The sequence below is a fragment of the Orbicella franksi genome, chromosome 13 (assembly GCF_964199315.1).
Source record: "Orbicella franksi chromosome 13, jaOrbFran1.1, whole genome shotgun sequence".
NCBI lineage: Eukaryota > Metazoa > Cnidaria > Anthozoa > Scleractinia > Merulinidae > Orbicella > Orbicella franksi.
Window position 1 is genome coordinate 12,879,166 of NC_138157.1, and position 15,105 is coordinate 12,894,270.

The 15,105-nt window shown below is 37.1% G+C and overlaps 2 protein-coding genes across 3 annotated transcripts in view; both read left to right on the forward strand.

Annotated features, from left to right (window-relative positions):
* The first annotated feature begins 2,320 nt into the window (after positions 1-2,320).
* LOC145465583 (uncharacterized) overlaps positions 2,321-15,105 on the forward strand; it is a 28,740-nt gene continuing 15,955 nt past the window's right edge. For both annotated transcript variants that reach the window (XM_081449361.1, XM_081449360.1), the window contains exons 1-3: positions 2,321-5,107; positions 5,179-5,327; positions 5,508-5,568. In XM_081449361.1, coding sequence (XP_081305487.1) covers positions 5,015-5,107; positions 5,179-5,327; positions 5,508-5,568 — 303 coding nt within the window. In that variant the 5' untranslated portion in view covers positions 2,321-5,014. The remainder of the gene's footprint in view (positions 5,108-5,178; positions 5,328-5,507; positions 5,569-15,105) is intronic.
* Positions 5,581-14,877, forward strand: LOC145465584 (transmembrane prolyl 4-hydroxylase-like). The gene is made up of 6 exons (XM_081449363.1): positions 5,581-7,542; positions 8,547-8,617; positions 10,238-10,283; positions 10,666-10,799; positions 11,415-11,526; positions 12,154-14,877. Exons 2-6 carry the CDS (start codon positions 8,574-8,576, stop codon positions 12,433-12,435), a joined length of 618 nt encoding a protein of 205 aa, XP_081305489.1. The 5' UTR covers positions 5,581-7,542; positions 8,547-8,573; the 3' UTR covers positions 12,436-14,877.

Below are 15,105 nucleotides of genomic sequence, written 5' to 3' on the forward strand. Positions count from 1 at the left end.
AGTGTTACTCACCTTGAACTCATGTTTTTGACGAAAACCAACGTCTTCTATATGATTCAACGACAGAGAAATGCAGACTTTCGTGAGAAAACAGACACACAAAACAACTCGTTTATGAATTACTAGCAAGGATATTCTTTCAACCAATAACACTATTGAATAGAAGACTTCTTTCTCTCAAGTTTGCCAAAAAACAACGTTAAAATTTGCAGCCGATTTCAAAATATCGCCGTTTCACTTACCAAGAGAATGCAAATGCCGCATTCAATTTTTTTTTTCCCGCGCGCGGCTTCTTTTTACCGGATGTGACGTCATTTTTTGTTGGATGATTCAGATATACAAAAAGTGCCAGGCGTCGCAGAGTGTTCTCCCCCGCCCCCATTCTCGTCCCCAGTGCTACTCGTCTTAAAATGGAGGCTCTGGGGACGAGAATGCCCCGCCCCTGGTCAACACCGCGGCAAAACGTATGCGCATGCGTCAAGTTCTGCATTTCCGGTTTGCCCGTGTTGTTCCGTGGTTCAGATTAATTTTGCTGTTCGCCTCGCGGTGTTTAAGCTTGTTGTTTTGAATCAGCAGCCACAGATGAAAGAAGAAAGGACCACAAATACAAAAAAGGTATGTAGACAATAACTTGTTGCAATTGCTGGTCCTGGAAATGTTCGTAGGACCCTTTAAGAAATGCTCCGCAGTGGCCGTCATTACTAATTAGTAAGCCTTTTGTCAGTTCGTGTTGTACATACGTACATTTATTTGATAAGTAGGTTTTAAAAGTATGCAACTGTACAGCTGATGTGGACCTACTACTACTAAGTCTGGATAAGGAAAACAGAGATTTACAATGCAATCGTCATAATACTAAAAATAGCGTACAATAATGGTTAAAAAGAGGGATCAAATAATTTAAAAATATCTAAAGTTAGGGTTCTTCTTCTTATTTATGCCTGTTTTTTTTTTTTTTCAATTTGTTGCTTGGACTGCTACAAGATTATATCCGTTGAAAATTTTTTTCATGGTGACAGAGAAGGTTCGTAAGTCTATTCGTTGTTTATCGATTTTATTTAGCCTATAATACTACGAATTTCATAATGGAAGTGATCTCACGATTTCAACTTGTTGAGCTGATCATGAGAAGCTCACTTAAAAGTCAAGCTACATGTAATAGTCAAGCACCTGCATGAAAATACACATTTTCGGTTTGGAAATAAATTTCAATTTTACTTTCAGAATTTCATGATTACAACAGCAGCAAGATTGCCTTCTTTGGTGAGCCATTCTAAATAAAATGCCAGAGAACTTTGAGGTACCATTGGATTTTCATTCAGGATGGATAGGTCAAAGGAGTCTTCAAGTGGTACATTGCCAGTAATAAGAGGCAGAACACCATTACAGAACTGTGTAGTAACTCACTCATTTGAAACAATAAATTTATTAAAATTTAAAATCATTTCAGTGACTAATATGATTTTCTATGTTACAATAACATGTTTCCTTTATGCGCCACTGTTTTGCTAGCCTATCCATATGTACACAAAAAGACTGTTCACCTAACCTGACAAGTTTTTAATTCACAGTATTTTAAAGTTATAGCTTTCAGATTTTAAACTACCGTACTTTAAGCTCACTTGAAGTACATTTGAAATCTGAAAGTTTACAAACATTGGCTGCTCCCTGAGGAGCCTGCTTTTTTGACCATCCACATCCCTTCGGCTTGTGCTGAAACCTCAAATTCTTCCAGAATTGATAACATCTCAGTTGCTGGATAAATAATCCCTCTTCTCTTTGAAGTGTATTTGTTTTCTGAGATCTATAAAAAGAATGGCATTGCTGCAAGTTAGTTCACTGGAACTACTTTTATGTCCTTACCTTTCAAGGGGTTAAATGTGAAGAAAGGTAAAACATCTAGTAATTTTACTTCATTATATAATAGAACTGACATTTATATTGGGGTAAAGCTGTGTCTGCTGTTCTAGTTAAGAAACATGCAATAATTAATTAAACAGACTTTTTAAACTGAGTGGCCTTATGGTCTTCCAAGGAGACCTGTATTTTAAATACAAATAAGAATAAAACAGGGCAAAGTACGTGAAATATGCTATTGTGCACAACAAAACAAGAGTTCTTTTTTCCTCTAATACATGGTGTTCTTCGCTCAATCTTGGATCTTCCCAGAGAATAGACTGCAAAATGACATTGAAAAGACCAGGTGCAGTTTTGTCAGCAAACTCTTTCATCTGTCCAGGAGCATACAGTGGCACAGCATCACTGCTTTCATAATGATGTTGCAATGATATTTAAAATTTTCCAATCAGCTGGTCAAATGAATTTTCTGAAATTAATAGAAAAGGTAAATATCTATTTTACTAATTTAAATAAATTATTAAAATAATTTTATTTATTAAATTTAAATATTTAATTTTCTGCTTGTGTCAATCACTGTCATGTGTTGGTCTTAACACATCCTCTTACTTATTGGATTACACAAATGCAATACCTGTATCAGAAATATAATCTTGAAATGGTGTCTGTTACCCTTACCAGTCACCTAAACAACATTATGCTATTTTGATTGTTACCTAAGTCACTAGTCAATATTCAAACAAAAATAATTATCAGTTTTCCAAATCATTGAAAGGATGAGACTTGAATAGTTTGTTGCAACTCTGACACAGCATTTTTTTCTTGGTCAAGAGACTCCTCAGACAACTCTTCCAAATCATTGCCTTAATAATAATTGAGAAGTCCTCTAAATCCTTCTCATTAGTGCTTATGACTTCAACTGAATGATAAAATTTATGATATTGTCATTGACCATGTGCAATACATGTAAATAATGATAATCTGTTTGAATGAGTTTTGGTCAGATGGTGTTGTTATAGTGTGCCATGGATTATCATGATGTCAAACAATTATCCTTCAAAATACTTGTATCTTGTATGTCTTGTATCTTTACATTTCAGGTAAGTGATACTAACCTGATAGTTGAGTTAAGTTATGGATTTCTGTTGCCATCCTGTTACAAACTGTTTTATCCATTGTAAATTCACAATAGCAATTTATTTTTACCACCCCAAATGATGTTTGTATTTCTGCCATGGACATTTGCTGGCTTTTTGGGTACCGCAGGTCTATTCCACAAGCCTCTTCTAGAAATTTAAGTCTTTAGAACAGCAATAATATTTGAAATGGTTCTGAACTTTTTGGAGGCCTTCACTACTGCTGTGTTGCTGCTTTAAGTTCTTGTGTAGTCCTAAAATTGGTAAATTGCAAGATCTAAATAAAAAATTTAAAAAAAAATAAGAAATAAACATATTAGTGATGAGTTTGTTTGTATCCAGATACTGAAAATGGATGTCCAAAAAGCATATCCCCCTACCAATGAAAAATGGAGTAGGTAAATTTTTAGTGAAATTTTTCATGAAGTAGGTGCTCATAGGGTTCCTGGACACCCCTCTAACTGGATCCTTGGTGTGGAGACAACATTGCAGTACTACTGAATTTCAATAAGTATATGTGAAACTGACATTAATTTTAGACGATATTATTGGTGCAATTTTATGGGTTTGGTCTTAAGAAAAATAAGTTTGTCAAGTGGCATAAAGTTCTTGTTTTGCTGTCTTTAAAATTATTATTTTTCTTTAAATTCGTTTGGCAATTAATTTTTCAAAATAATATTTCCCAGCTTCTGTGCTACCTTTTTCTTTCCACAATATACCAATTTTAGACTGAACTGCCTGAGGTGGCTTTTTGCTACCTGCACCCCAACAATTAATTTTAGTGAAGCAATTGACAGTACTGTACTGTAGTCAAGAAGAGTAAAATAAAAATGTGAGGTACATTAATGCAAATAACACTCCAACATCAGTAGTGCAAGATAATTTTATAGGTACCTTTTGAAGTTTGTCATCTGAGGTCTGTTTATTTCCATCTTAGTGGAGAACCATACATGCGTAAGACTTGGATCATTTAACACCAAATATAATTAAATTTATAATGAATTTTTTTGGTATCATGTCTATTTTGCCCCAAATTTTACAAAATTTGATACGAACAACTTGTTTATTGGTGCAACAAAAATCTAAGAGTATGCTTTCCTTTTCCTAAATTTCATTTAATTTGCCGGTAAGAAGATTCCGAAAATCCTTGCAGCAATCCAAGGTAGTGCGAACCTGCGTGTCTATTATAATTAACCGATGTCTAATTAACTGACCTGCCAGTAGTTCGTAACACCGGCGGCTTCTAGTCAGGATGCGAGGTAAACCCTTGTTTCTTCGTCCACTCTGGTACAGCATTTGTAGCACCACCTTGCACCTGGCTTGTACCCATGACATGTTGCTCCTATGGCATCTAGGACTGCAAAAAGTCTCGCAGGAAAGCGCTGTTTCCTGACGCCTCGCGAATAGTTTTCTCTAGGAACCGAACATCTGTTGTTGCTCGTCCGTATTTCGTCCCAGTGAACATGGCAAACTGTTGAGCCCACTTGAGTTCGGCAGCTCTGGTTAAATCTTCAGACAGAAAATATTTTTTACCGGCACATTTACGGCTGCTTTTGTTGGCTTTCCCACATTTTTCTGCGAAGGAACCTCACAACCAAACCAACGCAACAAGGAGTACTACGTAAAAAAAAAATGCTCTTGTCGAGCACGAACGCGCCCGAAATTCTCTCATATTTTGTTGTTGGTGCAAACACCAAACCCCTGGGTGCAAGCGCTTCAAACTTAAATGAAAAATAAACTTTTTAACGAGACAAACCTTTCCCCTACTTTCTTTTCCTAACTCTTACTTTTTGTTTTCAAACTTCGCGGTACGAGATTTTATCTTGTTTACATTGGATTTTAATACGTAACCGGAAATGCGTAATTTACCGGAAGCTCAAATTTGTACTCATGCGCAGTGCGTTTTACGGCGGTGTTCCCCTGGTCACTGTTGATACACGCTTGCCAGCTTGCCGTTGATTTGGTTCCTAGTTCCAGTCTCCCGCGTCTCCCTCATTTATCTAAATCCCTGTATATCCAACATGGCGTCTGTTTCATTCGTTGGAACTCTAGAGTCAGATGACGATGTAGACCAGTTAGATAATGAAAGTGATAGCGACGAAGAACCAAAGAAGGTATGTCGTCATTAAATTTAACTATATTCGCCTTTTATGCCCGTTTCTAAAAGATTCCTTTTGGTCTGTAGCCTGTCAAGAGAGCGAAAACCAAGAAGAGCTCACGCGGATCGCAGTTTGAGGACGACTTTCAGTTCTTCTCAGTAGAATTGGAGGATAATTTTCAAGATCCATGGAATCTCGACGTTGCTGTTAAGTTTGCAAAGCAGAAACAAGAGTCGTTAAGTTGATAGATGTAGCTGGGAAGAGCTACAAGTAATTCAAGTTTTTCCTGTGGAATCGCGTTTTAATTTTTGCATCATGTTTACAAAATTAATGGCCACGTGCTCTGCATGCTATGTGCGGTGTTAATTATTCTTTTTAATCAACTGTTTAATGAAGGCTAATGCATTTATTTTCAGAATCTTAATTCATCAAGTCTTCAGGATAAAATAGCAAAGAGAAGAGAAACAAGGCGGAAGGTATTCCTTTAGTAAATATATGCTGAAAATTCCATAAAACTCAGAGAGGTTTATTAAGATATTTTATTAATGTGGAAAGTCGCAATAGTAAGCAAAATGATTTATATTGCACCCATTATAGGATAGCAGTTTTCATTTAAAATTTAGTGTGGACAAACGAGTAATTATATTTGATTTCAAGCAAAACTACAGAATATAAACCTCGAGCAGTACCTAGAATGGTGTATTTGATTTTGTTTATAATAAATACTAAATCTAACATGTATATCCAGCCAGTGGTCTAGCCTGACTATCAGGCTTTTCTTACTCGCGGGGTAGGAGGAGGAAACACCCAGCAAAGAAAAGCCTGACACAAGGGTCTTTAGTGCAGTCTTCCACCTCCTCATAGCGTGACAAGTGTCAGTATATGTATTAACCAATCAGAGTCATTTCTGGCTGTCGTGCTTACAATTTGCATGTATCACAGATCACAATGCCGAGAGTTCGAGCAAATAATCTAGTTTTGTTCATGGTTGTAATGGTTTCCGAGAATATTTGCACAATTTGCCTCAAAAATTTTCACACAGAGTATGGAAAGTGTGTCGCCACACTACTGCCGTTTTCTGAAGGTTCAAACAAAGAGTTTTCTAATGCTTTGTGTGAAAAATCTGTTATTCTCGTGGAATTATTTCTGGAGTTGAGAATTGTTGTCATTCAAGATGGTGAAGACGGCAAAAAGTCTGTTTGCAAAAAAATGTGCTAGGGAAATAGTGAATTGCTACAGAATGTTCGTGGAGTTATGGGAGGCATTGGTGGGTGGGAGGGCACTCGATGAGGCAAAGGAAAGCACTCCACGAACTCCTTCAAGTGCCAGTCCTAGGGGTTCAATTCCTGTTCAAGGCCAGCAATCCCTAACTAAAGTGACTCCAAAGGCAAAGCGGCAAAAGAAAAGCACGTGTGAAAATGAAGTTGAAGGAGCTCAACGAAGACCTTCAACAAAGAGAGCTCTGTTTTCTAACCAATACTCTGAGCTTGACAATGAAATAACAAGTCCTGAACAAGCCTGATGAATATTGCCAGAAAAGAATTTATAACCGATCGAAATACTTTCACTTCTGGTAGTGTGATGTTATGCTGCACTGTGTATTATCCAATCAGCGTAAGATCCAGATTTTAGATGTTTGACGTAAGCCAATTAAAATGTTTGTGTCAGGCCTTTCTCTGTAATTTGCCCTACCCTACCCTCTTGCTAAGGAAGGCCTGATACTCAGGTTACCAGTGGTCAAAAATTGTTTTTGATATCCAGCTAGCTAGTACATGTAAGCGGTGAATGGAGGCACTTGCATTGGTAAACATTTGGAATTATTTGTTCATTCCAAGTTCCAATAAAGAGCTACATATATGCATTAAAAAGAAAAAGATTGTGAGAAGTGTCTTATTCTGATATTATTTGCCTGAGTGAAAACGTTAGGTTGGCCATTTAATTCCCTCTTGTTGACCTCCGAAAAGAAGTTTATCCAAAAAAACTTCAGTTGATTTAACATAACAACATCCTGTGGAATAACAGTGAATTTGAAACTACATGTGCATCCTTTCAAAACACATTTTCTTTTCTTCAGTTACCTGTATACACTGTATCTGGGAGAGTTCATTACTCATCCATCTGCAAGACCAAGAGGTCAAAACTGTTTCTATGATGCTTGTGGATGATCTGAGGCTAGAGAAATGGCTTAAGGGTACATTTTATATTGCTGGTGTTTCCAAGGTTATCGCATGTAGACAAGCATAATTATGCATTTACAGTAGTTAAGTTTGTCTATCAATATCACTGATGCAATGATAAAAACAGCATTTGTGTGTTTAAATTTGCACAGAAAACATCTAACAAGGAAACTAAACAGAATATAGCTGAAGCTGAAGAAGACAAAAGTTGTGAGACTTAGGAGAAACATGAAGAGCTGGACTCAGTCAAAGAAAATGGAGAGGAGAGCATTGGTTAGTGGTGAACACGAGTTTTGAGATGTCTACTCTAAGTGGGAAGAAAAAATGGATTGAGATGTGGGATTGTCAAAACTTAAAAGTTTAGGGCTTTAAAGAGGGTTCCACAGGACAAATGCATGTGTTGCATTGTTATTTATAAGACGCAAATATTATAAGCATCTAAAGAAGCTTTTTTCTGCAAATTATCCCACATCTCTGAATAAATGTCAGTGACTATAGCAAGTGCCAAGTTATTTGTCTAAATCATAGTATGGAATTCTATAGAAGAGGAGGTTAAACAGGAAAACATTGAAGTTTTTCAAAGCAAAAATGCATATATAAAACAAATAAAATAGAAGGTACACTAGAAATCCTCATTGGCTTTAGAGTGCTCAATAGTTAAATCATGGCAGTTTATAATAATAGACTGAGGTTAAGAGCTGGATTAGTTGGTCCAAGACATTTGCTTGCTACTCAGAGTTTCATGCTCCTTCCAAAGCAATCATCAGAGTTGCCCGATGGTTGCTTCGGAAGAAGCATGAAAATCTGAGTAGCAAGTACATGTCTTGGGCCAACTGCATGTAATCCAGCTCTCTACCTTTATTATTATAAAAAAATCATGTATATTTATTTAGTGGATGAAAAGAGAACATTTGTATCAAAACAAAATCACACTGTATACTTGGACTGAATCTTGTTGCCTTCTCCTCTATTTAATTTTCTTACATATATTTGTACGTAGATTATATTAAATTAATTGTACATGTATTTCTATTAATTTTGCAACATGCAGAGTTTTTGAAGGACCGTTTGTGACTTCTCTTTATTCTCATGAAATTGAATTTTGTCAGCTACGGTGTATAGTCTTGTATTTCTACAATTCGTAAATATAGTAATCTTAGACGAAGCTGATAACAAGTGAATGTGGTTTTCTACTTACTACAAGTAGTTTGCTTCAAAATGGCTAATTTTCAAGTTGGATTTTATTGACTTGTTTTTCTTCTTTTTATAAACTGAAGGTACAGTAAATACTATCTTACCTTGTGATGAAGAGGAAAGCAGCTCTGAAGATGGTCAAATTACTGATAAGGTTTATGTACATTGTTTTAATTCATTTTGTTAGTGAACAGTTTGCACTAAAAATTTGACCAGCAATTTTAGAGATCTATCTTCATTAAAAGACAGAATCTTTATTATTTTTGGATTAATTAAATATATGTACATAATATCAGTAAATGCTGGTCAATATTGAACAGCAGTAAACATCAAACACTTTGGAGTACAAAATATTTTTAATGAATCTTCGGATTGTTTTAAACTGCAGGGATTGCTGTTATTTTAACAGGGTGTCTAGCAGCATGTTTGTTCAGAAATATAGGAAAATAAGAAACTCATGATGAGAAAAATAGGAAAGATAGGAACTTTCTTTCAAAAAAATGGGAAAAAGATGGGAGAATCAATACTAATTTGATGGACAAAGATAGCCTCTCAACATGCCATCACCAAGACCAATCACGCCTTTAGTCCATCAACAGTGTTGCAAATGTACATATGACATTGCAAGCATTTTGATTTTAGAAGTTATTCTTGTGAGCTGTCATTGGTATAACCTCATCAGTTTGCTTAACATTAGATTATAAATAGAAAAAATTGAAGAGCAAGTATTGGCAATCAAGTTATTTTCAAAATGACATTCATTTTGAATATTTTCTGAAAAGCAGGACTAGTGATTCTGTACACTGAATTCATCAATTCTTATTCCCTGGTTTTACATGTAACAGTAATGACTGAACTACTCCAGTTTCACCTTGTTCAGAAACTACACGAGTTCAGCATAAAGACATGACTGTATTGATACTAATAATTTTAAATAAATATATTTTCAATAACTTTCAATGGGTCTATACAGAATGTTATCTGTTGACTTCAAATAAGTCACGTGAAGTATATTATTTTATACAAACAGATACAGTACAGCTGTAGCTGCAGTAGAAAATCATTGAAAAATATGGAAACAGTGTATCTCAGCTATGAAAAGAAATCTTGTAAGCAACAGAGGACAAAGAAAAAGTCACTGTCCCTAACATTTTTGTTAATTTAGGAAAACCAAGGCCATGACACCAATTGCTTTATGTGAAATCTACCAGAGGCCGTAAATCCATGTTCAATTTTGTAACACGTGCTGCTTAATCAGCCAAAAAATAGGAAATATAGGAGGTTTCATTTAAAAAATAAGAGAAAATAGGAATCTGCTCAAAAACTAGGAAGAAATAGGAACTGGACACCCTGAATTTAAAAATTTAATGAAAAACAAATTTAAACTGAAATTATGTGTTTAATATGGGGAACTCTGTTAAATGTATACTCGTGAATCCTCATATGCCTGTCATTCACTTGCACTGCTTGTTCAAACCACAATGATATGCGGTAAATGTTTTGTTCTCATTGCATGCACTTAGTGATTTCCAGTTGAATGACTACATGCAATATATCAAGTCCACGTCATGTTATCGTTTACCAGCATTTTCTTAATATATTTCCATTTTTAGTGCCTGTTAAGTGCATGGTCACTGCGTGTAATATGCGTGTAGTACACGCGCGTTACGCGTGTGTAATACTGCAATCCCTTTAGCCTGTACTGTAATCAAAGTAAGGTAATGAATGATTCGTTGGTGAAATTATTTGAATTTTTGTTGTGTTTTGTTGACAGAGTTTACAAGCTGATCCAGCTTCAAAAGGGGAGCGAGCCACTTCAGGTAATTCAGATAACAGTACTCTTTTTTGTATTAGAATAAATTGTGTTGGTGCTAAAAAGGTTGTCCATTTAGTCAGCCTGCAACTTAACGAATTCTCAAGGTACTATTCTCAATGAAATTGCTTTATTTGAAGGCCTTTGAAACCTTAGAAAGAGACGAGAGGAATACTGAACTGAAATTGGCCCTTAGTCCACACCTTCCTTCTGTTTTTAGGATTGGTGTAAATACATATCATATGATAATATGAAAATGATAAATTCTTGAAAGTCACTCTTTTGACCAGAAATAGTTTTCTCTAATCGGTGTTGTCAAGAGATTATGATCTTGGTGTTGTGAGATGTTAAGTTTTTTTCTGAAAAACATTTATTTCGCTGCTCACTAGGTGGTGAAATATCGTCCCCATGGCCATCATTACGCTCACTATGACAGTTCCAGAAAGTCTGATTACCCGGATGGAACCAAATGTTGTCACTATGATCTCAAGCGTCCGCCTGTGGCTAAATGTAGAATCTCTAGGTATGTAACTACTGATATACTGTCCCTCCTGTAGAGAAGCTAGTGCAGCCCTTAGCATTGAAAAATGACGTTTTTAATTCTGCGTCATAACCGTTAGAGGGCTTCAAATTTTCTTTACGATCATCACAAAATATGCTGTGAAAGTTTTCCACATACTGCTTCTAAAAGCTTTGGCAGTTTCCACAATGCAAGATCGACAAAAGTGAATTCTTGTAACAGACACCAACTTTCTAGATTGGATCGTCCAGCGGTCCAAAAATCAAATTTCCGCTCATGCGCAAAAGAGTACAACCACTGCGCTGTGGCCAATCAAATCACAGTCTTCGTCGCTGGCCGTGGGTTTTACGGCAAAAGCGGCCCACGAGATGAAACTGTTTCCTTTTATAGTCTTGAATAAATTAACTGGTGCGATTGCCATACTTTCTGCCACATTCCAGCGTTCTATCAGTTCCCGTGGACTAAATGGCCAGTTTGAATAATGCATGTGGCGCGTTTCTAAACAGCTGTGTTTTTGTGGACTGTTTTCTAACACGAATTTTTAAACCGTGTTTAAATAAAGATGATGATGATGATGATGATGATGATATGACATGACGTATTTTTTATTACTTACAGATATATCACCATTCTGTACTACCTGAATGATGTGGAAGATGGAAGAGAAACGGCTTTTCCTGTGGCCGACATGAAAGACTTTAATGAAACTATGAGTGTCATAGATATCAAGGTTCTGTAGATTCAAAATTTCGCTTTGATTTAACCGACACTCTCATACTCTCTCATTAACTCTCATGCTGTCCGCCATGGAATTTGAACTTGCTCACATGAAACTCGTGATACTCGACAAGCGTCATCCCTTGTTAGAGAAGCACCTGATATCACATGATGTCACCTCGCAGCGCCAATTCTTTGTGTCAACTTCGCTCGCTCAACCGTGAACTAATCCATTATAGATATCAAATTAGAATTCAAAAGATATCGTATCACCCTGATATTGGGCCTGTCTCGGTGAGTAACAAGAAGTACCTGTATGGGATTTAGTTTGGCTATCTAAAATTAGGGCCATAACAGTCTAATATATGTACAGGCTAAGGATCCATGGGCTGAAATGAGCCTGCAGGGGCCTAAAATAGTTCTTTGATACGGTTCTTTTGGCCCAAACTTTCGCAGACTTTGGGTCCCCAGGGTTAAATTGGCGCCTTTCCACCTGACTATTTTTGTAATCTTCATTGGCTTAATACTTAATTGCATGTTGTCAGTCCGAGATCTCGGAGTCCTATTGTTAAGTAGTGCACCTTTCGAGAATCTCATGCAACTTAGGATGGATGACACGGTTTTTTTTTTTTTACGGCAGGAATTCAGAGACCGTAAAGATGGCGATCGCTTCAGTCTGAAAGAATACTGCCAGACTGCTAATATTGTTGTACCAGCCAAGAAAGGGAAAACTATAATGTGGTATAACTATGAACTTGATGGACACACTGGCTGGATGAGTCACAGAGACGATAGATCATTACATGGAGAATGCGTCGTGAAGAAAGGAATGAAGTACATAGCGAACAACTGGCTTCCAGCGCCAGAGAATGACTCCGCCCATCTTATAAGTGAATATTTTGTTGACCCGGATGTAGAATGAGATGTTTTGTTTTGTTTTGTTTTTTTTTCATAAGACACTTTAACGGAAGGAGAAAGCTTTAGTTAACATACTGTCGACCAGTCCTGTTAAAAAGGTGTCTAATTTTCTTCGTGTTTAATCTTCTATGATGGTCTTAATTTTTTTGTCGGAGGTTCGTAGTTGCTTTTGGAATGGACCGAAAAAAGGAACGTATTTTACAAAGTTGTTTATATTTCTTTTGTTTCCGCTTCAAAGTGAAGAGCTAATTAACTTGCGCAAAAAGCGTTCTAACAGATAATTTCATTTAAGAAACGTAGCCCACAGTAAGCAGATAAGAAGGTTCGCCTTGCTCACGAAAACTGGATCTGTGAGCGACTGAATATCACTGTAATCATGACGTTACTATCTTGATAGCAATGGCAGTGCCAAATAAATTAATTTTCGTAAATATTTTGTTTCCTTTTTCTCAATGTAGGCCCACCTCCTTGCCCCATCCACTCAGTGGAAACAATAGAAGTAATAATATGTAGAAGTTTGTTTTCTTTGTCGCTTTTTCCCGTTTTTCAAAACTTTAAACTCTAAGGTGTAAAACAGGACTGTTTAACCGGTGTCCTACTTTGAATATATCGCGGGATATTGGTTGTTGCGCGTGTTATTTGTACTGGGCGCGTAAGTATGATGGCCTCAATGGGGTGGTGGCTTTAACGGTTTGTGGTTAATTTATTTCCCTTACGGTTAACAGAAGTTAGAAATTAATTAACATTGTTTTCAAACGTTTCAAATTTACTTGCATTGTTTAAAAAAGTTCAAAATTTATTTTTACTTCTGTAAAACACATTTAAAGTCTTAGGACCATTCCGGGACGGAAAAAAGGTATTATTTTCAGAATTGTAGACCTAATATCGCTTTCAAGCCTCAAGACAAAACACGAAAAAGTCTTGACATGAGATCTGGAGACTTTCACTTTTGTAGCTAAAATTGTTTTACCGTTAATAGTTTTACGGCTAATTAGTGGTCAAAATGTCCAATTTTTACGCCAAACGGCTAATTTTTTTCACCTTATTGACACCCCATGTATGCCGAGTGGAGCTGGGTAATAAAAAGAGAGAGCTACTGCAAAGACTGAATTGTGTCTCATTAAGGACTATAAGTTCGTAATGGGATTATGCAGCAGTCTTTGGTAGTCATAATCTGAACGAGTGTACAAGTCGTTCATAACAAAGGTAATGAAGTCTACTGATTCAATCATAAGAATTGGATTGAACAGGTGACTCATCAGTCAGAAGACGCTTTAAGTCTGAGGGTCTGGACAGATTTGCTAGAATCTCAGTTATCAGTTAACATAGTCACATTTTCGGTGATTTTCAGCTCTTGATTACAGTTTCAGCCCATTTCTCAGCTGTCAGTAACTTTGCAGATCGCAGAACTCAGAAACTATCAGAAACGCGTCATCTGTCAGCTGACAGTTCGACCAGTTCTCAGCTGTGAATTAAACCCCTTCTAGACCCTCTGAGTTTACTGTAGCTTGACGCGGGGCTTGGTACAGCTACGTCTCCCTAAATGGGGATGCTAGTCCATCCCATTGGGTAAGTCTAGCATCATGCAAGCCAAGTGGTCATTCAGGCTGACACTTTTCTCCGGTTTCTGTAGCATGAAGCGACTGGGAGTATTTCTACCTCCCCCAGGATGGGATGCCGGACCATCGCAGGGTTGCCCCAGCCCATGTATTAACTTCGCTGGTACCCATGTATACCCCTGGGTGGAGAGAGACGCTGTGAGAATAAAGTGTTCTGCCCAAGAACACAACGCAATGTACCCGGCCAGGGCTCAAACCCGGACCGCACGATCCTGAGGCGAGCGCACTAACCATGAGGCCGCCGCGCCTCCCATACCATCCCATTGGAGTTACATTGAAAAAGAAAACGAAAAACAGAAAAGGGTATGTTAACTCAAATTTATTTTCACGCTGCGGGTTATACTTCTCGCTAGTCTACTACTTTCTTTTTACTATTATTCTGTAGTTTCACTACATCTGGTGTTTTAAAACAACTCCGGTTAAAATCTACACTTTCACACTTTTATAAGAGTATAACTAGGGGTCCACATCAGGAGCGTAATGGTCAAAAGGTATATATCCAGGCATGAATAGCGCACATACCCAATTTCACAGTTACGGTGAGTCGGTCTGCCGTGAACAAACCCGGAGCGCTTGATCGGGAGGCGAGAGCACTAACCATGAGGCCACCGTGCCACCCACGCCATCCCATTGGAGTTACATTGAAAATGAAAAGGAAAAAAACGATATGTTAACTTAAATTTATTTTCACGTTGCGCGTTATTCTTCTCACTACTCTGCTACTATCTTTTTACTATTATTCTGTAGTTTCACTACATCTGGTGCTTTAAAACAACTCTGGTTAAAATCTACACCTTAACACTTTATAAGAGTATAACTAGGAATCTACATCAGAGGCGAAATGGTCAAAAGGTATATATCCAGGCATAAATAGTGCACATATCCGATTTTACAGTTACGGTCAATCGATGTGCCGAGAGATGGCATAACATCAAGTTACAAATCACATTTTTCAGGAAATTGTTTTCTACGTTAGTCAAGTCCGTGACAAGTCACATTGAAGGGAAGGCAGTAACGACCCTTTCGTCTTTGATGTCGTAGATCACCGTCAAACA

What these genes read in the sequence shown, in the direction of transcription:
- LOC145465584 (XM_081449363.1), top strand. Translation starts at nt 8,574, where the DNA reads ATGAAGAGGAAAGCAGCTCTGAAGATGGTCAAATTACTGATAAG. An exon ending in ATGGTCAAATTACTGATAAG is followed by an intron (nt 8,618 to 10,237) that starts GTTTATGTACAT and finishes TTTTGTTGACAG; the next exon opens with AGTTTACAAGCTGATCCAGC. An exon ending in AGGGGAGCGAGCCACTTCAG is followed by an intron (nt 10,284 to 10,665) that starts GTAATTCAGATA and finishes GCTGCTCACTAG; the next exon opens with GTGGTGAAATATCGTCCCCA.